This window comes from Suncus etruscus, chromosome X (assembly GCF_024139225.1).
Source record: "Suncus etruscus isolate mSunEtr1 chromosome X, mSunEtr1.pri.cur, whole genome shotgun sequence".
NCBI classification, from domain to species: Eukaryota; Metazoa; Chordata; class Mammalia; order Eulipotyphla; family Soricidae; genus Suncus; species Suncus etruscus.
In genome coordinates, this window is record NC_064868.1 from 39651622 (window position 1) to 39675887 (window position 24266).

A 24266-nucleotide genomic window follows, 5' to 3' on the forward strand; every position below is an offset into this window, starting at 1 on the left:
TATCTGCACTCACCACTCCTTGTTGGGAGCTTCACATATTGAGCCGGTCCTACTGGGCCACATCTCTAGAAATTATTTCACTGTTTTTAATTTTTCTTAAACCCATAGTTGAGTGAGACTATTCTGTGTCTTTCTCTCCCTCTGACTAATTTCACTCAGCATAATAGATTCAATGTACAATTATGTATAGGAAGCTTTCATAACTTCCTCTCTCCTGATGAATACATAATATACAATTGTATATATGCATGTTACTTTTTTTGTATTGACAATCATTTTTTTATTTAAACAACTTTATTACATATATGATTGTGTTTGGGTTTCAGTCATGTAAAGAACACCACCCATCACCAGTGCAACATTCCCATCACCATGTCCCAAATATCCCTCCTCTCCACCCAACCCCCGCCTGTACTCTAGACAGGCTTTCTAATTCCCTCGTATATTCTCATTATTAGGATAGTTCAAAACGTAGTTATTTCTCTAACTAAACACATTCCTGTTTCTGGTGAGCTTCATGAGGTGAGCTGGAACTTCCAGCTCTTTTCTCTTTTGTGTCTGAAAGTTATTATTGCGAGAATGTCTTTCATTTTTCTTAAAACCCATAGATGAGTGAGACCATTCTGCATCTTACTCTCTCTCGCTGACTTATTTCAATCAGTATAATAGATCCCATGTACATCCATGTATAGGAAAATTTCATGACTTCATCTCTCCTGACAGCTGCATAATATTCCATTGTGTATATGTACCACAGGTTCTTTAGCCATTCATCTGTTGAAGGGTATCTTGGCTGTTTCCAGAGTCTTGCTATGGTAAATAGTGCTGCAATGAATATAGGTATAAGGAAGGGATTTTTTATTGTATTTTTGTGTTCCTAGGGTATATTCCTAGGAGTGGTATAGCTGGATCGTATGGGAGCTCGATTTCCAGTTTTTGGTGGAATCTCCATATTGCTTTCCATAAAGGTTGAACTAGATGGCATTCCCACCAGCAGTGGATAAGAGTTCCTTTCTCTCCACATCCCCGCCAACACTGCTTGTTCTCATTCTTTGTGATGTGTGCCAATCTGTGAGATGAGATGGTACCTCATATTTGTTTTGATTTGCATCTACCTGATGATTAGTGATGTGGAACATTTTTTCATGTGTCTTTTGGCCATTTGTATTTCTTCTTTGTCAAAATGTCTGTCCATTTCTTCTCCCCATTTTTTGATAGGATTGGATGTTTTTTATTGTAAATTTATGTCAGTGCCTTGTATATTTTGAAGATTAGCCCCTTATATGATGAGTATTGGGTGAATGGTTTCTCCCACTCAGTGGGGGGCTCTTGTATCCTGGGCACTATTTATTTTGAGGTGCAGAAGCTTCTCAGCTTAATATATTCCCATCTGTTAATTTCTGCTTTCACTTTCTTGGAGAGTGCAGTTTCCTCTTTGAAGATGCCGTTAGTCTCAATGTCCTGGAATGTTTTACCTATGTGTTGTTCTATATATCTTATGGTTTTGGGTCTGATATTGAGGACTTTCATCCATTTGGATTTAACTTTCTTACATGATGTTAGCTGGGGGTCTAAGTTCAATTTTTTTGCAAGTGGCTATCCAGTTGTGCCAACACCAATTGTTGAAGAGGCGTTCCCTGCTCCATTGAGGATTTCCTGCTTCTTTATCAAAAATTAGGTGATTGTATGTCTGAAGAACATTCTCTGAGTATTCAAGCCTATTCCACTGATCTGAAGGCCTGTCTTTTTTCCAATACCATGGTGTTTTGATAACTATTGCTTTGTAGTACAGTTTAAAGTTGGGGAAAGTAATTCCTCCCATATTCTTTTTCCAATAATTGCTTTAGCTCTTCTAGGGTGTTTATTGTTCCAAATGAATTTCAAAAGTGCCTGATCCACTTCTTTGAAGAATGTCATGGAAATCTTTAGAGGGATCGCATTAAATCTGTACAATGCTTTGGGGAGTATTTCAATTTTAATGATGTTAATTCTGCCAATCCATGAGCAGGGTATGTGCTTCCATTTCCACGTGTCCTCTCTTATTTCTTGGAGCAGAATTTTATAATTTACTTTGTATAGGTCCTTTACATTTTTAGTCAAGTTGATACCAAGATATTTGGCTTTGTGTGGCACTATTGTGAATGGGGTTGTTTTCTTAAAGTCAATTTCTTCCTTATTACTATTGGTGTATAGAAAGGCCATTGATTTTTGTGTGTTAATTTTGTAGCCTGCCACGTTGCTACATGAGTCTATTTTAGAAACTTTTTCGTAGAGACTTTAGGGTTTTCTAAGTAGAGTACCATGTCATCTGCAAACAGTGGGAGCTTGACTTCTTCCTTTCCTATCTGGATTTTCTAGATATCTTTTTCTTGTCTAATCGCTATAGCAAGTATTTCCAGTATTATATTGAATAGGAGTGGTGAGAGGAAAGCTTTGCCTTGTGCCAGAATTTAGAAGAAAGGCTTTCAGATTTTCTCCATTGAGGACAATATTTGCCTCTGGCTTGTGGTAGATGGCCTTAATTATATTGAGAAAGGTTCCTTCCTTTCCCATCTTGCTGAGACTTTTGATCAAGAATGGGTGCTGGAACTAATAAAATGCTTTCTCTGTGTCTATTGATATGATCATGTGATTTCTATTTTTCTTGTTGTTGATGTTGTGTATTATGTTGATAGATTTATGGATGTTAAACCAGCCTTACATTCCTGGGATGAAACCTACTTGATCATAGTGGATGGTTTTCTTTTTTTTTTTTTTCGGGCCACACCCGTTTGATGCCAGGGGTTACTCCTGGCTAAGTGCTCAGAAATTGCCCCTGGATTGGGGGACCATATGAGATGCTGAGGGATCGAACTGCGGTCGCAATCTTTCCTTGGCTAGCGCTTGCAAGGCAGCAACCTTACCTCTAGTGCCACCTTGTCGGCCCCAATGGATGATCTTCTTAATGAGGTGTTGAATCCTATTTGCCAGGATTTTGTTGAGGATTTTGGTCTGTAATTTTTTTTCTGGCAGCATCTCTGTCTAGTTTAGGTATCAAGGTGATGTTGGCTTCAAAAAGCTATTTGGAAGTGTTCCTGTTTTTTCGATTTTATGAAAGAGTCTTGCCAGTATTGGTAATAGTTCCTCTTGAAAGGTTTGAAAGAATTTATTAATAAATCCATCTGGGCCTGGGCTTTTGTTTTTGGGCAGACATTTGATTACTCTCTTAATTTTCTCAATAGTGATGGGTGTGCTTAGATATGCTACATCCTCTTCATTCAACTGTGGAAGATTATAAGAGTCCAAAACTTTATCCATTTCTTCCAGGTTTTCATGTTTAGTTCCATAGAGTTTCTCAAAGTAGTTTCTGATTACCCTTTAAATCTCTACCATATCAGTAGTGATCTCTCCTTTTTCATTCCTAATACGAGTTATCTATTTTCTCTCTCTCTTTCTTTGTTAGTTTTGTCAGTGGTCTATCAATCTTGTTTATTTTTTCAAAGATCCAACTTCTGCTTTAGCTGATCTTTTGTATTGCTTTTCGGGTTTCCACTTCATTGATTTCTGCTCTCAGCTTTGTTATTTCCTTCTGTCTCCCTATTTTTGGTCCTTTTGTTGAGTACTTTCTAATTCTATGAGCTGCGTCATTAAGCTATTCAGGTATGCCCATTCTTCTTTCCTGATGTGTGCTTGCAAAGCTATAAATTTTCCTCTCAGTACCGCCATTGCTGTGTCCCATAGGTTCTGATAGTTTGTGTCTCCATTGTCATTTGTTTTCAGGAAGGTTTTGATTTCCTTTTTGATTTCATCTCGTACCCACCGGTTATTCAGTATTAGGGTATTTAACTTCCAGGTATTAAATTTTTTTTCTGTGTCCATTTGTAATTCACATATAATTTCAGGGCCTTGTGGTCAGCGAATGTAGCCTGCAAAATTTCTATCCTCTTGATATTATGGAGGTATGTATTATGTGCTAGCATGTAGTCTATCCTGGAGAATGTCCCATGTATATTAGAGAAGAATGTTTATCCAGGCTTCTGGGGGTGGAGTGTCCTGTATATATCTACTAGGCCTCTTTCTTCCATTTCTCTTTTCAGGTCTAGTATATTCTTGTAGGGTTTCAGTCTGGTTGACCTGTCAAGTGTTGACAATGCCGTGTTGAGGTCTCCCACTATTATTGTGTTGTTATTGATATTATTTTTCAGATTTATCAACAATTGTATTAAATATTTTGCTGGCCCCTCATTCGGTGCATATGTTTAGGAGAGTGATTTCTTCCTGCTGTACGTATACCTTGATTAATACAAAATGTCATCTTTGTCCCTTACAACTTTCCTAAGTATAAAGTTTGCATCATTTGATATTAGTATGGCCACTCTAGCTTTTTTATGGGTGTTGTTTGCTTGGATGATTTTCCTCCAGCCTTTTATTTTGAGTCTATGTCATTATGACTATTCAGGTGTGTTTCTTATAGGCAGCAGAAGGTTGGATTGAGTTTTTGATCCATTTAGCCACTCTGTGTCTCTTAACTGGTGCATTTAGTCCATTGACATTGAGAGAAAGAATTGTCCTGGGAGTTAGTGCCATCTTTATATCGAAGTTTGGAGCATCTGTTGGTCAGTCTTGTCTTAAAGTAGGCTGTTCAGTTTTTCTTTTAAGAATGGTTTTGAGTCTGTAAAGTTTTTGAGCTGTTGTTTGTCTGTGTAATCATGTATTGTTCCTTCAAACGTGAAAGTGAGTTTTGCTGGGTGCATTGTTCTAGGCGAAGCATTTATTTCATTGAGTTTTGTCACTATGTCCCACCACTGCCTTCTGGCCTTGAGTGTTTCTGGTGACAGGTCTGCAGTAAATCTCAAGGATTTACTTGAATGTAATTCTCTTTTCGATCATGCTGTCTCTATCTGTGGGATTCATCATTGTGACTAGGATGTGTCTTGGGGTGTTTTATCTGGGGTCTCTTTTAGTTGGTAATCTTCGGGCATGCAGGATTTGATCACATGTATTCATTAGCTCTGGTAGTTTCTCTTTAATGATGTTCTTGATCATTGATTCTTCCTGGAGATTTTCTTCCTGGGTCTCTGGGACTCCAATGATTCTTAAGTTGTTTCTGTTGAGCTTATCATAGACTTCTATTTTCATCTGTTCCCATTCTTTGAGTAATTTTTCCATTGTTTGATCATTTGCTTTAAGGCTTTTTTTCCAGTTTCTTCTGCTGTATAGAATTGTTATTTATCTCATCTTCCAGTGTACTAATTCTATCCTCAGCTGCTGTTAACCCGTGGGAAAGCTCAACCATGTTTTTCTTTAATTCATCTACTGAGGTTTTCAGACCTATTATTTGACCTGAAATTTTAGTTTGAAGTTTTCTGATTTTATCTTCATATTCTCTTGATTCTTATTAATGTTCTCTTCTATACTTTCTTTGAGTTCTTTGAACATCTTCCATACTGCGACTCTAAACTCCTTATCTGAGAGACTGACTACTTGTTTGGTCATGTTCACATTATCAGAGTTACCATCATCATTCTCTATGTCTGGCACTGGCCTGCGTTTTTTCCCCATTGTCACACTTGTATTGTGGGTTTTTCTACATGCTGTGGTTGTATTCATTGGCTAAATGATGTGCACGGCCGCGAAGTGGATCGGAGAGGCAGCGCTCCTCTGGCTCCTCCCTTTCATGGCGTGTAAACTCACCTCCAGACTCCAGGAAAGGCTAGCCATCTGTGGATGAGCCACACACAGGATGAAATCAGGCCGAAAATGGAGCACAGCACAGAAGATGGGCAGATAGGGGTGCTAGAATCTGAGTTCCAGCAGAGTTCAGCAGCTTCCCCTTTCTGGGCATGCAAACTCACCTCCAGGGAAGACTCCAGGGAAGGTGAGCTGGCCGCAGATGAGCCACACACAGTATGAAATCAGGATGAAAATGCAGCACAGCACAGAAGACAGGCAGATAGGGTTGCTGGCATTTGAGTTCCAGCAGAGTTCAGTGGCTTCCCCTTTCTGGGCATGTAAACTCACCTCCAGGGAAAGCTCCAGGGAAGGCGAGCTGTCCGCAGGTGAGCCACACACAGGATGAAATCAGGCCAAAAATGGAGCACAGCACAGAAGACAGGCAGGTCGGGGTGCTGTCATCTGAGTTCCCAGAAATCTTTTAGAACTTTAATCCTAGTCTGAAATGGGTAATCACCTCAGATGGTTGGGACTTCCCATCCGCTTACTGACAAAGGTGAAAGAGCTTGAAGCCTCCTAAATCTTCACTGTGGTCTCTACAGTCACCCAGAAAATTGACATTCACCTCTGAAGCAGGCAGGGTCATGGGCAGAAATGCTGATGAAATCCAGTCTCAGGCAGCTGAAAACAGCATGACCCAAGATGGTTTCTTCACCCTTTTGACTCCTGGTAGAAAACAGCAGGAATCAGTATGTGTATGTCCGGACTCACCTCTGAAGCAGGCAGGATCGCCGGCAGCAATGCAGATAAAATCCAGTCTCAGGCAGATCTGACGTGGGCAAGATCACCAGCAGGAACACTCATGCATCAGTTTCTTTAGCCATTTATTTGTTGAAGGGCATCTTGGTTGTTTCCAGAGTGATGCGATATATATATATATATATATATATATATATATATATATATATATATATATATATATATATATATATATATGTGTGTGTGTGTGTGTGTGTGTGTGTGTGTGTGTGTGTGTGTGAGGAACGGATTTTTGTATTGAATTTTTTATTTATAATATCTTTATTTAAGCATCCTGTTTACAAATATGAGTGTGCTTAGGTTTCAGTCATGTAAAGAACACCCCCCTTCACCAGCGCAATATTCCCTCCACCAATGTCCCAAATCTCCCTCCATCCCACCCCACCTCCACCTGTACTCTAGACAGGCTTTCCTTGGTCTCCATTGCTCATTTGTAATTTTTTACTGCCTCAGTCCTAACCATTATTTCCCCCCATTTACCCATGTAGGTGCAGCTCATGACATGAAGTTTACCACATAGAGTGAGTGCAGTTAGAGAAATAACTACACTGAAAACTATCATAACAATGTGAATGAATGAGAGAAATAGAAAGCCTGTCTCAAGTATAGGTGTGGGTGGGGTGGGGAGGAGGGAGATCTGGGCAATTAGTGGTGGGAATCTTGCACTGGTGAAGGGGGGTGTTCTTTACATGACTGTAATCATACAACTACAATCATATTTGTAATCACGGTGTTTTAAATAAAGATAATTAAAAATTCAAATGGATTAAAGATCTTGATATCTGACCTGAAAGATACATGGAACAACACATAGGTAAAACAATTCAGGACATTGAAACTAAAGGTATCTTCAAGGAGGAAACAGCATTTTCCAAGCAAGCAGAAGCAGAGATTAACAGATGGGAATATATTAAGCTGAGAAGCTTCTGCGCCTCAAAGGAAATAGTGCCTAGGAAACAAGAGCCACACACTGAATGAAAGAAATTATTCACCCAATATGCATAAGATAAGGGGCTAATATCCAAAAAAAAATACAAGGCACTGACAGAACTTTACAAGAAGAAAACATCTAATCCCATAAAAAATGGAGAGCAGAAATGAACAGTCACTTTGTCAAAGAAGAAATACAAATGTCCAAAAGACACATCAAAAATTGCTCCTCATCACTAATCATCAGGGAGATGCAAATCAAAACAACCATGAATTATCATTTCACACCACAGTAAATGGCACATATCATAAAGAACAGGAACAATTGGTGCTGGAGGGGATATGGAGAGAAAGAAACTCTCATTCACTGCTGCTGGGAATGACATCTAGTCCAGCCTTTATGGAACACAATATGGAAATTCTTCAAAAAATGGAAATTGGACTTCCATATGATCCAGATATACTACTGATAGGGATATACCCTCAGAACACAAAAACACAATATAAAAATCTCTTCCTCACACCAATGTTCATTGCCATACTATTTTCAATAGGCAGACTCTGGAAAACAACCAAGATGCCCTTCAACAGATGAATGGCTAACAAAACTGTGGTACATATACACAGTGGAATATTATACAGCAGTCAGGAGAGAGAAGTCATGAAATTTTCCTATACATGGATGTACATGGAGTCTATCATGCTGAGTGAAATAAATCAGAGGGAGAGAGATGCAGAATAGTCTCACTCATCTATGGGTTTTAAGAAAAATAAAAGTCATTTTTGCAACAATCCTTAGAGACAATGAGAGGAGGGCTGGAACTTCCAGCTCACTTCATGAAGCTCAACACAAAGAGTGGTGAGTGCAGTTATAGAAATAATTATACTGGGGCCGGGCGGTGGCGCTAGAGGTAAGGTGCCTGCCTTGCCTGCGCTAGCCTTGGATGGACCACGGTTCGATCCCCCGGCGTCCCATATGGTCCCCCAAGCCAGGAGCAGCTTCTGAGCGCATAGCCAGGAGTAACCCCTGAGCATCACCAGGTGTGACCCAAAAACAAACAAAAAAAAAAGAAATAATTATACTGAGAACTACCATAATCATGTGAATGAATGAGGCAACTAGAAAGCCTGTCTAGAGTACAGGCGGGGTGGGATGGGATGGAGGGAGATTTGGGACATTGGTGGTGGTAATGTTGCACTGGTGAAGGGGGGTGTTCTTTACATGACTGAAACCTGATTACAATCATATTTGCAATCAAGATGTTTAAATAAAGAAAAAAAGATATTGGAAAAAATAAGTAGACAAAAAAGCACAACAAAGTCTGAGTTGATTTTAGGGATTTGTCTAATTAAAGCTTTATTGTCTTTGAAGATTTAAAGAGTCCCTTTCTCTCAAATTGTCAAAGACACCTGATGAATTTCCAATAAAATATTTTCTGAACAACCCCAGTGAACTTCTCAGTTAATTCTTGGTGGCATGAAGCAATGTGTGAACAACTTTTTGAAGAGGTATTAATAACAAGTTGAAAATAATTTACCCACTTGACTTCTATACAACCTTTTAATAAACCTTGGAAGGCAATGACAATTAGAGGAGCTAGAAGCTGTATTTCTACTACCACAGGTAGTTTGTAATGCAGAATAATCAGACCAAGGAGTCTGGATTGAAGTGGTATCAATTAGCATGCTAAGTAAGAACCACATTTTCTGCATTGGGTTTATCAGTCTTACACTATTTAAGTTAAATATATTTGATCTAAATATAGAGCAACAAGGCAGAATTTCATCTCTGTAGTAATGTATTTCTGTAAAGAAAAATTGAAAATCTGGGGTTGAATGTAGCATAGCATGATTCCATTTTCACAGATACTACCTCAGTCCAGTTATCAAGAAGTTCAAAATTAACTTTGTACTATTTGGGAAAATTGACTAGTGGAGTCCCTAGGGGCACAGGCAAAGAGGAGACAAAGTTTTTCTTTACTAACAATGAAATTATCTTGGTCTAAATTTTGCAACATGACTATGCATATATTAGCTAGAGTACACAGTGTTCTCTCTCTCTCTCACACACATGCGCGCACACACAGAGAGAGAAAACACATGCACACACATACCTCCTATTTTTATTAGTCATGGAAATTCCATGCTGTATTATTTTATGAAATTTGATAAGTATTTTTGCATGAAAGGCTTAGGCTTATTCCAGTGATTATGTAACAGACCTGTTTTGATCACCCAGTCTGCGACAAAGAAAAGTGGCTTTTTCTGTATATGGTGATAAAGGTGGTATTAAGGGTAGATACAGAGAGAAGGGGCAGTTGTTGACAAACCTAAAACTAAGGAAAGTCTTATGTCTGAGTACTCTGAGGATTATGAAGCTGATCAGATTCTATTGAATAGTATACTTAATATTGGAGACATCTTTCCTCCAACAGCTGGAAATTGAAATCCCATACAATCCAGCTATACCACTCCTAGGAATATACCCTAGGAACACAAGAATACAATACAAAATCCCTTCCTCACACCTATATTCATTGCAGCACTATTTACAATAGCCCAACTCTGGAAACAACCAAGATGTCCTTCAACAGATGAATGGCTAAAGAAACTGTGGTATATATACACAATGAAATATTATGCGGCCATCAGGAGACATGAAGTCATGAAATATTCCTATACATGGATGTACATTCAATCTATTATGCTGAGTGAAATAAGTCAGAGGGAGAGAGATTGACGCAGCACAGTCTCCCTCATCTATGGGTTTTTAAAAAAATTAAAAGACAATTTTGCAAAAATTCTCAGAGACAAAGAGAGGAGGGCTGGAAGTTACAGCTCACCTCATGAAGCTCTCCACAAAGAGTGGTGAGTACAGTTAGAGAAATAACTCCACTGAAAACTATCATAACAATGTGAATGAATGAGGGAAAGTAGAAAACCTGTCTAGAGTATAGCTGGGGGTGGGATGGGGAGGAGACTTATTTGGGACATTGGTGATGGGAATGTTGCACTGGTAAAGGGGGATATTCTTTACATGACTGAAACCCAATTACAATCATATTTGTAATCAAGGTGTTTAAATAAAGATAAAAAAGGTTGAAGACCCTTGTCATCTCTATTGCTAAAATATATTATAACATTCACAGCTTTTAAAATAAAAACATGTTTGGATGCCTTACATACTCATTAATAAACTTCTTTGTATCTATATTATAGAGCAATTATTGATAGCACATGCTGTAGTCAGCTTCTGTCCTATAGCCATCAGCAGGACTTCAATGAATCCACTTTAGGGAGAGTGGGTTGCGTGGGCGACGAAATATGAAATAATGAAACCACACTCAGAGTATGTGAGGTCAAAACATCTTCTGGCAGGAGAGCGACAAGTTTAATCTTTAAACTGGGGGATATATGGTGGTAAAGCCAGCCATAGGTATAGAGAAGAGTGATTACAATCACAAAGCAAAGTTCAACAGTGACAATGTTTAAGCTATGCATGTGAGCTGTAAAAATTGGAAGTTACAAAAGAGAAGGTTACAACTCAAGGCAGCTTTTTGCAAGCTTACTTCAAATGCAAAATCAGGGATTATTAGAAGTAGGAAATATCTGGGAACATGGTCTTCTCTGAGCTGGGCTCTATTGTTTTAGAGGTCAAGTAAAGGAAAAAGTCAAACCCCCTCAGATCTGGTTCTCTTTTTCTAAGAGTCAATAGCCCAGGATCTGAATTCTGACTAAGCCCTTGATTACCAGAAACTGCAGCTGCAAGGACATATTTGAAAAAGAGAAAAATATTGTCTTTGCTTTAGGTGCTAAATATTATCCAGTAAAGGGCTTCTCATAGTAATTTTTGATGCTAAAATTTCTGAGTCAAATTATTTGATAGAGGCCATAATTTTGCCTGAGATTTTACAAAGGAGAGATTGCCAAATAATGACAGAAAATGTAACACCAAGCATAGATTTATCTCTTCGGGAATTCCTCAACTATCCAAGCAGGGAAAAAAGGCGTCCACAGAGGGCCTTTTGAGGAATCCTGTGGGGTTATTTCAGTTCTCCCAACCAGGAAAATCTGGGGATACATCTGGTGGGCTGATCTCCCCTAAAAGTTCATGCATGCCTTGGCAAGCACATTTTTTATATTTTATGGATTTCTTATGAGAGACCTCCAAATAAAAATCAGCTTCTAATGAATAATACATGTAACTGTGTTTATGCTGAAATATAATTATATGGAAGGATTTTAAAGTAGATTTTATTCAGTATAATGACTCTTATATTTTTCATTTCTACTTTTTGAGAAGGAGCATGGTTTTGAAACTTCCACGGATTTGACTAACATTGAAAGTAATTCTGAAAACTTCAGGAAGAACCATCATAGAAATACTTCTGTTATGCCATCCATAGCGGTGTCCAGGGCGTCCATCTCCTCGGGTGGGTATTTAAAACATAACTACTCTAATAAAAATTAGTATATAGAATGTAATTAACTGCCATCCAAAGGATATTTTGTGCCTTTATAAAATAATCATACATTCTTTGATCTGTGGTAATACGTCTACTGCATAAATATTTTAAAGGTGGACACAGTGATGCCTTGAACCTTTTATATTTATGCAGAATCCTTTATTATGTTTAGTATGCTGCACTCTTGCAAACATTGAGAGCTATACCAAATTTCATTAAAATAGTGTCAGAAAATCAAATAGGTTCGGGGCTGAAGCAGTGGCATAAGCGGTAAGGTGACAGCCTTGTCCACACTAGCCTAGGACAGACTGTGGTTCAATCCCCCAGCATCCCATATGGTCCCCCAAGCCAGAAGCAATTTCTGAGCACATAACCAGGAGTAACCCCTGAGTGTCACTGGATGTGTCCCCCCCCAAAAAAACAAAAACAAAAACAAAAAAATCAAATAGATTCATATGATATCAAAGATAGGCCAACCCAGAATATAAGGAATTGTGGTTCAATTGATGTGTGGTCAGAAGTCCATATGTCTAGAAAAAGTAATCTTCCCATAGTATAAAGGATATATTTATGAGTAGAGTTAAATTACTAGTAATAATTGTTGATTTGGTATATTGAAACATTTTATTTGCTTTCATCATCCCAAGAAACCTCTGAAGAAAAATTTATTACCTATGAATAAAGAAACTAAGCAGAGAAATTGGCCATAAATAATTTCTCATTTATAGGAAATTTATGCTCTATGTGTAGAATTAAAATCATGGTAGAATTCTTGACAGTATGAAGTTACATGATTAACCTAATGACATATTTGCATAAAGTTAAAGCCTGAGCTCTGAGCAAGAGGATCTAAATAAGACAGCTAAAATCCTAAGATCCTAGTTAGCTAAGAGTAGATAGATCTTCAAAGGTGTTCTAAAGTTAAAAGTCATTTTCTATTTCTTTAGCATTAGAAAATTATTAGAAAATCTAAACTATCCTGGAAGCTACCATCATGAAGAATAATTCAGTAAATATATTATTTAGCATATACTATGAGCTAGGCATTAGGTTAAGTATTTATGCAAATCTTATTCACCATCATAAACTCATGCATATTGCTATCTTTAATCTGTCTCGTTCATAAATAATGTTTTTCTCAACAGGGCTTTGATGTATAATTATAAATTGTTTCTTGATTGAGTCTTGCATTTCCTAACATACATTTGGAGCAAGATATCCTTTTGACAAAGGAATTCTAGAACCAAAAGAAATGGAATTTCTTTCCCTTTCCCACAAAATATGAAAGGACAATGGAAACTCCTCAAGTTAACTCACTAGCTATTCCTTTTTTTGTATGAAAGGAATTTTCTGTAACATGTGATTTCATTTTAAGCTAAATATAAAGGCACTACAAAATTTTTACATACTCAACATAAGAATGATTACTCCTTGGAAGCTGGAGAGATAGTATGGCAGGTAAGGTGCTTACCTAGTATGCAGGCAATCCAGTTTCAATCCCTGGCAGCCCCATAAGATCCCCTGACTTCCTCCAGGCGTGATCCATTATCACTGCTATCTGTGGCCCCAAAACTAAAAATAAAAAAAAGATGGTTACTGCTTAGCAGAGCCTAAACCAGCTTATAAATTAGTTTATAGTATTTAAACTCCCTTGATCAAATAAATGATTTTAATGGAGTTGTTAATTCAATTAAAGGAAATATCAAAATGCTATAGAAAATAAAAGTGGGTTAAACATCATGAAGTTATTGTTTCTGCCAATTGCTTTTATAACATTATGTCTAAAAAGAATTGGAATAAAGATGGACCGTTTTAAAAGAAAAATTAAGTGTATTATTTTGAGTTTTCTTTAGGATACAAATGGATGCACTCAGGGACCACTGCTGGTTCTGTGCTCAGGGATCATTCCTGTCAGTGCTTGATGAATCATATATGATGCTGGGGATCAAAACAAGATTTTAAAAACAAGCACCTCAACACCTGTAGTAATACTCTAAATTCTATTTACTATTATATTGTATTACCTATTGTTGAGTTTTGGAGTCACATCTGATAGTGCATAGGTTACTTCTTGGCTTTGTGTTCAGAGATCACTCCTGATAATATTGGGGGACATAGGGTGCCATGGATCAAACCAGAGATAGGAGCATATAAAGACAAGTACTCTAACCCCTATACTATTTCTCTGCCCCTTTCTGTCATTTAGTATTCTACCACAGTAAACTAATTCACATATTTCCCTTTGTTTCTGTTTCTTTAGACCATAGTCAATCTGAGATAGATTTGAGTGGGTCATTTACAGAAGACTTTGAGGATACTGTCAGTGTAAGAAGCAAGTCTGTTTCTGGAACCTTAGACAAAGACTTGGTAAGTTGGATGTGGAAGGCCGAGAATCTTGTTCCAAAATTATGTGTAATTAAGGATAAGTTTGAGAGCGATGGAAGGACATGAAATAAATCTATTATTTTTATATAATCACTATATAAAAATATCTAAAGAAAGGTGATACCTAAAAATGGTAACAGGTGAAAATTCTCTTTAAGGAAAATACAGCAGAATCCCAAAGAAACTACAAGGGTTAATGTGCTTGCCTTGCATACAGCCAAACCTAGTTCAATCTGTAACACTGCATGCGATTCGAGAGTGCATCACCAGGTGTGGACTATATACCCCCTCTCAAACAAGGGAAACCTCCCAGAGCCAGGGAGAGAGCGTCCATGACTAAAGTAGATGAGTTAAATGCTTGCAGCTTGAATGTGTCTTCAACAGTGCATGGCTTGTTTTTCCCAGCTTTCAGCTCTACTAGGAGAGCTGGAGGAACCAGGTGTGGCCCAATACCAAACAATAAAACTTCGGTTATGGATTCCAATGAAAGGATAAAAGTGCATTACATTATTTAAACTGGGAAAATGAGAAATTCCACAATTCCTATGTTAATTATCACTAGACTTACTTGTTTCATGTGAACATTTTTATACAAGTTATGTCGTAATAAACTAATTTTATGAGACTAATTTGTATAAAACTCATTGTCAACTCATTTGTAAAATAAGAAATTTGAATCAAATTATTTTTATTTTGTTTTATTGAAACAATTGTGATATACAAAGTTCTTCATAGTTGAATTTCAAATATACAATGAGTCAGAGTTCTTCCCACCAGCAGTGTCAATCTCCCTCCAGCAATAAACCCAGAGTTTATCCAATCGCAGCACCCTTTGTTTCATGGCCTTCCAGTATAACAGATCACTGAGTTTAGATTGTTAAAGTTTAGGTCCCTTAATTCTATTATTGTTGGATTTGGCTTGGATATTTAGTTCTGTCCTAATTTATTTCCCCACCAATCTATCTGAGACCACTTGGCCATTGGTCCCCAGCCTTTCTTTGTTCTCTTTTTTCTTATTTTTGTAGAAAAATGCTGGAGTATGTGGTAAAATAAAGCAATCTGTTACCCAAAGTTCTCTTCAAAAGGCAGGAGACCCAAATTTAAAATATAAGAATGAAAAATAAAAAAGGTGTGTGCCTGGCAGGTTTTTTTTCCCATAAGCACAGAAAAATATGGGTAAAGTAGAAAGAAAAACCTTTGGCCTAAAAACAGTGAGACTGTACCCATCAAGCATCCTGGCACAAGGTCAACTACAGGCTCTGGGTATAGTAAGTTGTCTTACCCCAAGTCTTTCTCTGTGGCCCCAGTAAAAGTTCTTCAAAATCATGGTTCTTGCAGTGAGATTTCTGTAGTTAGAGCTGCTGGTTTCTGTACAGAACCTATGTCAAAGTCAGGGTGACATGGAGTGTCTTCTAGTCTCATCTCACCATTAGGTGGCAATGCAGAAAACCCTAGCCTTACAGCAGGTTGTTGCTGGTATTAAGTTGTGATGGTGCCATATAAACCCACTCTGGAGCATGTCAATGACAGGTCAGCATTTTAGGGCCTTCCCTGGTAGAAGTCCTATTTCTGTTATTGAAAACGGTGCTGGTTCCCAGATGGGATCTAGGGTTCATGATTAAATGTCCAATGTCCAATCTTCTGAAGCCTAATCAAAGTCAATATGACAAGTGTTCAGGTGTAAGGTCCCACTGCAATATTGCCACTGGCTAGCTTTTGGGGTCCAGTTGTGTTAGAGAACTTCTTTGAGTTCCCTTGAGGAAAATGGGGGACATGAACAGCAAAGTATGAATAAATTAAAGAGGACACAAATCTATGTGGGAGAAGAGTATTCTAATTTTTAATGTGTGGGACAGGTATATGAGCTAAATTGCCTGTCACAGGTATGAGAAGAATGTTCAGTTTAACGAAGTCCAGATATTTTTAGTACACAGAAACATTAGCAGTAACCTTGTTTGATTTACATATAAATTTCTCTGGCTAGGGCGATACGTAGACCTGGCCAAAAAAATTTATATTGAATCCTGAGCTAATGAAAAGAAGGTTAATTTTAACATCTCAAAGCATATTCTTCCCAGCTATTTTCAGATGTAAATTTAGGGGTAGGCAAGGAGCTAAGTTTTCACATCAGGTTTACTATTTCTGCGGGAAGAGGTTTTTGTGTGTATCAGGGGCAGGTGCATATCTAAAAATATGCAGATTTTATACTTGGTAAAAGTTTTAACAGCCTAATGCTATATTCTGGTCAAACCTTTTTAATGTAAGTTCTGAGGTAAAAGTTAACAAGTACTCAAGATCCTTTTAGAGATGTTCCAAGAAGCAGAAACTGCAAGGGCATATTAAAGACAGAGAAAAAAAGTTGTCTCTATGTGTCTTTATTTTTGCTCCTGAGTTTTTTTAGCTAAAGAGAAATTTTGAATCAAGGCTATATTTGCCTTTAAATTCCCTATGTTAGGTAGTAAAAGGTTTTACTATATACACAGCAGAAGGAAGAAACATTTATAGGCCAATTAAATGTTTGTATAAAGGAGGCAGAATGTCAGTACCATAACACGAATCTCATTGTAGGATATTTATCGGGAATTTTGTCCAGCCATCCACACTGGGGTGAAAAACTTCCCAGTGGGTCTACTGGTAAAATATTCATCGGGAGTTTTCAAATCAGCAACCCATACTAAGGACATAATCCTCCTTTAGATATATTGAAATTCCTCGTTATGGTGTGGCACAATATTAAATTTATGTGTTCCTATCTCTATTAGATAAGAATGTGTTTGCACAAAAGATTTCACAATTTTAATGTGCCTATGCAAAAAGGAACAGTGACATATTGTATTACTGGTGCATATGCTGGTAAAAATATCAAGCTACACAACCTGATAACCTGGGTTCTAACATGATCTTGAAACACTAGAGCTACTTATCTACTAAAATTTCTTACTAAATAGACTCCCCCCCCCAAAAAAAGGAATGATGGTAACTGCCGCTACATAAGAAGATAAACAATAAGAATTATACCAATTAAAGAAATACATCTAAATAAATACTTGAAGATGATATACATGCCCCATTAAGTCTTTTGAAATAGTCTGGGAGGGATAAAATCTGGAACACAGCTTCAGCCTGTGATTTGGTCTTTTGGAGTCTGAAAAAAATGGCTCCCTGCAGTCACATATCAGGAAATATCCTTGAGTTGGGGTCTTCTCAGAAATCGAATCTGGTAGTGAGCAACATTCCACAATGATGGGAGATGGGGGAAAAGGGACTGCTGAGAGCAAATCAGCAGCAAAGGCAGAGGCCGCTTCTCAGATTGAGGAAAGATGGGCTGGAATCTGTCTTTTCACTATGGGAGATGGTTGGCAGCTGGCTGGGGTGGGGATAACATGTTTGTTCCTGAGGAGTTCATAACTGAGGGTAAAAAGTGTTGAATAGGGAGAAATAACAGATCAGGTCTGAGAGAGTGAAGAGCTAAAAAGAATTTTTATGGTGGTAAGCGAAGTATGAGGAGGGGTTATACATAACAGGAGGAAGAGCAATGTACAATATAGATAAACATGTATAATAAAGACAAACATTAGACAGACATTGAGGTGGCCAATACATACACTCATGCACACACATAGACACTGAGTACCAATACATGGGTTACAGCTGATAAGCTGACCCAGGTGGAATGGGTCAGAAAGTTTAAAAATATTAATTTGGCAAGTCAGATGGAAAGGTTTTTTATTTTCTTAGGCAATCATCATTTTAAGCAATAAGGTAATGAGCATTGTAAGAGAAATCTACACCATGTAGAACTGTCAAGATTCTCAAGGGTCTTGAGCATCAAGATTCCTTTCCTAAAAGCAAACAAAAATAATGATAATAAGCATTATTGTGTTATGGTAAACTACCAAAAATTGAAAACAGATTACAATAATGTATTCAATGAATGAGTTCTGTGGTAGGAGCTTATAACATGCATTTGCATGCTCCATTGTTATCTATGGACTTAAACATTAGACTATTTAACTGGCAAAATCAAATAAAAAATTAATAGATAAGAATTTTTGTCATAACATCTTTTTTTGAGAATGATTTTTATGTTTATTATTTTTTTACAATTTTTTTTATTTAAACACCTTGATTACATACATGACTGTGCTTGGGTTTCAGTCATATAAAGAACACCACCCATCACCAGTGCAACATTCCCATCACCAATGTCCCAAGTCTCCCTCCTCCCCACCCGACCCCCGCCTGTACTCTAAACAGGTTCTCAATTTCCCTCATACATTCTCATTATTAGGACAGTTCAAAATGTAGTTATTTCTCTTACTAAACACATCACTCTTTGTGGTGAGCTTCCTAAGGTGAGCTGGAACTTCAAGATCTTTTCTCTTTTGTGTCTGAAAATTATTATTGCAAGAATGTCTTTCATTTTTTTTAAAACCCATAGATGAGTGAGACCATTCTGCAATTTTCTCTCTCTCTGACTTATTTCACTCAGCATAATAGATTCCGTGTACATCCATGTATAGGAAAATTTCATGACTTCATCTCTCCTGACAGCTGCATAATATTCCATTGTGTATATGTACCACAGTTTCTTTAGCCATTCGTCTGTTGAAGGGCATCTTGGTTGTTTCCAGAGTCTTGCTATGGTAAATAGTGCTGCAATGAATATAGGTGTAAGGAAGGGGTTTTTGTATTGTATTTTTGTGTTCCTAGGGTATATTCCTAGGAGTGGTATAGCTGTATCGTATGGGAGCTCGATTTCCAGTTTTTGGAGGAATCTCCATATTGCTTTCCATAAAGGTTGAACTAGATGGCATTCCCACCAGCAGTGGATAAGAGTTCCTTTCTCCCCACATCCCCGCCAACATTGTTTATTCTCATTCTTTGTGATGTGTGCCATTCTCTGTGGTGTGAGGTGGTATCTCATCGTTGTTTTGATTTGCATCTCCCTGATGATTAGTGATGTGGAGCACTTTTTCATGTGTCTTTTGGCCATCTGTATTTCTTCTTTGTCAAAGTGTCAGTTCATTTCTTCTCCCCATTTTTTGATGGGATTAGATGTTTTTTTCTTGTAAAGTTCTGTCAGTGCCTTGTATATTTTGGAGATTAGCCCCTTATCTGATGGGTATTGGGTGAATAGTTTCTCCCACTCAGTGGGTGGCTCTTGTATCTTGGGCACTACTTCCTTTGAGATGCAGAAGCTTCTTAGCTTAATATATTCCCATCTGTTAATTTCTGCTTTCACTTGCTTGGAGAGTGCAGTTTCTTCCTTCAAGATGCCTTTAGCCTCAATGTCCTGGAGTGTTTTACCTACGTGCTGTTCTATATATCTTATGGTTTTGGGTCTGATATCGAGGTCTTTAATCCATTTGGATTTTACATTCGTACATGATGTTAGCTGGGGGTCTAAGTTCAATTTTTTGCAAGTGGCTATCCAGTTGTGCCAACACCACTGGTTGAAGAGGCTTTCCCTGCTCCATTTAGGATTTTTTGCTCCTTTATCAAAAATTAGGTGATTGTATGTCTGGGGAACATTTTCTGAGTATTCAAGCCTATTCCACTGATCTGAGGGCCTGTCCTTATTCCAATACCATGCTGTTTTGATAACTATTGCTTTGTAGTACAGTTTAAAGTTGGGGAAAGTAATTCCTCCCATATTCTTTTTCCCAATGATTGCTTTAGCTATTCGAGCGTGTTTATTGTTCCAAATAAATTTCAAAAGTGCCTGATCCACTTCTTTGAAGAATGTCATGGGTATCTTTAGGGGGATCGCATTAAATCTGTACAGTGTTTTGGGGAGTATTGCCATTTTAATGACGTTAATCCTACCAATCCATGAGCAGGGTATGTGCTTCCATTTCCACGTTTCCTCTCTTATTTCTTGGAGCAGAGTTTTATAGTTTTCTTTGTATAGGTCCTTCACATTTTTAGTCAAGTTGATTCCAAGATATTTGAGTTTGTGTGACACTATTGTGAATGGAGTTGTTTTCTTAATGTCCATTTCTTTCTTATTAGTATTGGTGTATAGAAAGTCCATTGATGTTTGTGTGTTAATTTTGTAGCCTGCCACCTTGCTATATGAGTCTATTGTTTCTAGAAGCTATTTGGTAGAGTCTTTGGGGTTTTCTACGTAGAGTATCATGTCATCTGCAAACAGTGAGAGCTTGACTTCTTCCTTTCCTATCTGGATTCCCTTGATATCTTTTTCTTGCCTAATCGCTATAGCGAGTACTTCCAGTGGTATGTTAAATAGGAGTGGTAGAGAGGTCAGTCTTGTCTTGTGCCAGAATTTAGAGGAAAGGCTTTCAGTTTTTCTCCATTGAGGACAATATTTGCCTCTGGCTTGTGGTAGATGGCCTTAACTATATTGAGAAAGGTTCCTTCCATTCCCATCTTGCTGAGAGTTTTGATCAAGAATGGGTGTTGGACCTTGTCAAATGCTTTCTCTGCATCGATTGATATGATCATGTGATTTTTATTTTTCTTGCTGTTGATGTTGTGTATTATGTTGATAGATTTACGGATGTTAAACCAGCCTTGCATTCCTGGAATGAAACCTAATTGATTGTAGTGGATGATCTTCTTAATGAGGCATTGAATCCTATTTGCCAGGATTTTGTTGAAGATCTTTGCATCTGCATTCATCAGCGATATTGGTCTGTAATTTTCTTTTTTCGTAGCATCTCTGTCTGGTTTAGGTATCAAGGTGATGTTGGCTTCATAAAAGCTATTTGGAAGTATTCCTGTTTTTTCAATTTCATGAAAGAGTCTTGCCAGGATTGGTAGTAGTTCCTCTTGAAAGGTTTGAAAGAATTCATTATTGAATCCATCTGGGCCTGGGCTTTTGTTTTTGGGCAGACATTTGATTACTTTCTTAATTTCCTCAATAGTAATGGGTGTGTTTAGATATGCTAAATCCTCTTCATTCAATCGTGGAAGATTATAAGATTCCAAGAATTTATCCATTTCTTCCAGGTTTTCATTTTTAGTGGCATAGAGTTTCTCAAAGTAGTTTCTGATTACCCTTTGAATCTCTACCATATCAGTAGTGATCTGTCCTTTTTCATTCCTAATATGAGTTATCAAGTTTCTCTCTCTTTCTTTCTTTGTTAGTTTTGTCAGTGGTCTATCAATCTTGTTTATTTTTTCAAAGAACCAACTTCTGCTTTCGTTGATCTTTTGGATGGTTTTTCGGGTTTCCACTTCATTGATTTCTGCTCTCAGCTTTGTTATTTCCTTCTGCTTCCCTATTTTTGGATCCTTTTGTTGAGCACTTTCTAATTCTATGAGCTGCGTCATTACGCTATTCAGGTATGCCCCTTCTTCTTTCCTGATGTGTGCTTGCAAAGCTATAAATTTTCCTCTCAGTACTGCTTTTGCTGTGTCCCACAGGTTCTGATAGTTTGTGTCTCCATTGTCATTTGTTTTCAGGAAGGTTTTGATTTCCTCTTTGATTTCATCTCGGACACACTGATTATTCAGTATGAGGCTATTTAACTTCCAGGTGTTAAAATTTTTCTTCTGTGTCCCTTTGTAGTTCATATATAATTTCAGGGCTTTGTGGTCAGCAAAGGCAGCCTGCAAAATTTCTATTCTCTTGATATTTATGGAGGTAGGTTTTATGTGCTAACATGTAGTCTATCCTGGAGAATGTCCCATGTACATTAGAGAAAAATGTGTATCCAGGCTTCTGGGGGTGGAGTGTCCTGTATATATCTACTAGGCCTCTTTCTTCCATTTCTCTCCTCAGGTCTAGTATATTCTTGTTGGGTTTCAGTCTGGTTGACCTGTCTAGTGTTGACAATGCCGTGTTGAGGTCTCCCACAATTATTGTGTTGTTATTGATATTATTTTTCAGATTTGTCAACAGTTTTATTAAATATTTTGCTGGCCCCTCATTCGGTGCATATATGTTTAGGAGGGTGATTTCTTCCTGTTGTACATATCCCTTGATTAATACAAAATGTCCATCTTTGTCCCTTACAACTTTTCTAAGTATAAAGTTTGCATCATCTGATATTAGTATGGCCACTCCTGCTTTTTTTTGGGTGTTGTTTGCTTGGATGATTTTCCTCCAGCCTTTTATTTTGAGTCTATGTTTGTTCTGACTATTCAGGTGCGTTTCTTGTAGGCAGCAAAAGGTTGGATTGAGTTTTTTGATCCATTTAGCCACTCTGTGTCTCTTAACTGGTGCATTTAGTCCATTGACATTGAGAGAAAGAATTGTCCTGGGAGTTAGTGCCATCTTTATATTAAAGTTTGGTGTGTCTGTTGGTAAGCCTTGTCTTAAAATATGCCGTTCAGTTTTTCTTTTAAGAATGGTTTTGAGTCTGTGAAGTTTTTGAGCTGTTGTTTGTCTGTGAAACTATGTATTGTTCCTTCAAACCTGAAAGTGAGTTTTGCTGGGTGCAGTATTCTAGGCGAAGCATTTATTTCATTGAGTTTTTCACTATGTCCCACCACTGCCTTCTGGCCTTGAGTGTTTCTGGTGACAGGTCTGCAGTAAATCTCAAGGATGTTCCCTTGAATGTAATTTCTCTTTTCGATCTTGCTGCTTTCAGAATTCTGTCTCTATCGATGGGATTCGTCATTGTGACTAGGATGTGTCTTGGGGTGTTTTTTCTGGGGTCTCTTTTAGTTGGCACTCTTCGGGCATGCAGGATTTGATCGCATGTATTCATTAGCTCTGGTAGTTTCTCTTTAATGATGTTCTTGACTGTTTATTCTTCCTGGAGATTTTCTTCCTGAGTCTCTGGGACTCCAATGATTCTTAAGTTGTTTCTGTTGAGCTTATCATAGACTTCTATTTTCATCTGTTCCCATTCTTTGAGTAATTTTTCCATTGTTTGATCATTTGCTTTGAGGCTTTTTTCCAATTTCTTCTGATGTATGGAATTGTTATGCATCTCATCTTCCAGTGTACTGATTCTATCCTCAGCTGCTGTTAACCTGTGGGAAATCTCAACCATGTTTTTCTTCAATTCATCTACTCAGTTTTTCAGACCTGTTATTTGATCTGAAATTTCAGTTTGGAGTTTTCTCATTTCTATCTTCATATTCTCCTGATTCTTATTAGTGTTCTCTTCTATACTTTGTTTGAGTTCTTTGAACATGTTCCATATTGCAACTCTAAACTCCTTATCTGAGAGACTGACTAGGTGGTTGGTCAGGCTCAAGTCATCAGAGTTGCCATCTTCATTCTCTATGTCTTGTGCTGGCCCGTGTTGTTTCCCCATTGTCACACTAGTATTGCGGGTTTTTCTACATGTTGTGGTTGTATTCATCGGCTAAATGATGTGCACCGTCGCGAAGGGGAGCGGAGCAACCGTGCTCCTCTGGTTCCTCCCTTTCTGGGCGTGTGGACTCACCTCCACGGAAGGCTCACAGGAAGGCAGGCTGGCAGATGAGCCGCACCCAGGATGAAATCAGGCCGAAAATACAGGACAGCAGAGTAGAGAGGCAGAAGGGTGCTGGCATCTGAGATCCAGTGGAGTTCAGTGGCTCTCCCTTTCTGGGCGTGTCGACTTACCTCCACGGAAGGCTCACGGTAAGGCAGGCTCCACGGAAGGCTCACGGTAAGGCAGGCTTCCAGGAAGGCTCACGGGAAGGCAGGCTGGCTGATGAGCCGCACCCAGGATGAAATCAGGCCGAAAATGCAGGACAGCAGAGTAGAGAGGCAGAAGGGTGCTGGCATCTGTGATCCAGTGGAGTTCAGTCTTAATAACATTATCTTAGTGAGCACTGTCTTTTGAGTCGAATATAATATAGCATTGCAATGTTGAACTAGGGCAACCAACCAAGTACCACTATGGATAAAAAGATCAAAGAGTTATTATAGAGATAGTAAAATTAAACATTAAAACTTCTTACAGTGAGCACTGTAGTGGGAGTCCCAAATGTCCCCAACACCAAAATGTATTCTGCACAAGTTTCTGTGGCTCAAGCATTAGAACATTATTATAGACATACATAAAGGGTACATGATTGGACAATTGCTCAATCTAAACAGCTGTA

The 24266-nt window shown here is 38.0% G+C and overlaps 1 protein-coding gene across 1 annotated transcript in view; it reads left to right on the forward strand.

Moving 5' to 3' along the window:
- SYTL5 (synaptotagmin like 5) overlaps nucleotides 1-24266 on the forward strand; it is a 438357-nt gene that overhangs the window by 340496 nt on the left and 73595 nt on the right. Inside the window, exons 8-9 of the mRNA XM_049767126.1 lie at nucleotides 11702-11834; nucleotides 14128-14234. Coding sequence (XP_049623083.1) covers nucleotides 11702-11834; nucleotides 14128-14234 — 240 coding nt within the window. The remainder of the gene's footprint in view (nucleotides 1-11701; nucleotides 11835-14127; nucleotides 14235-24266) is intronic.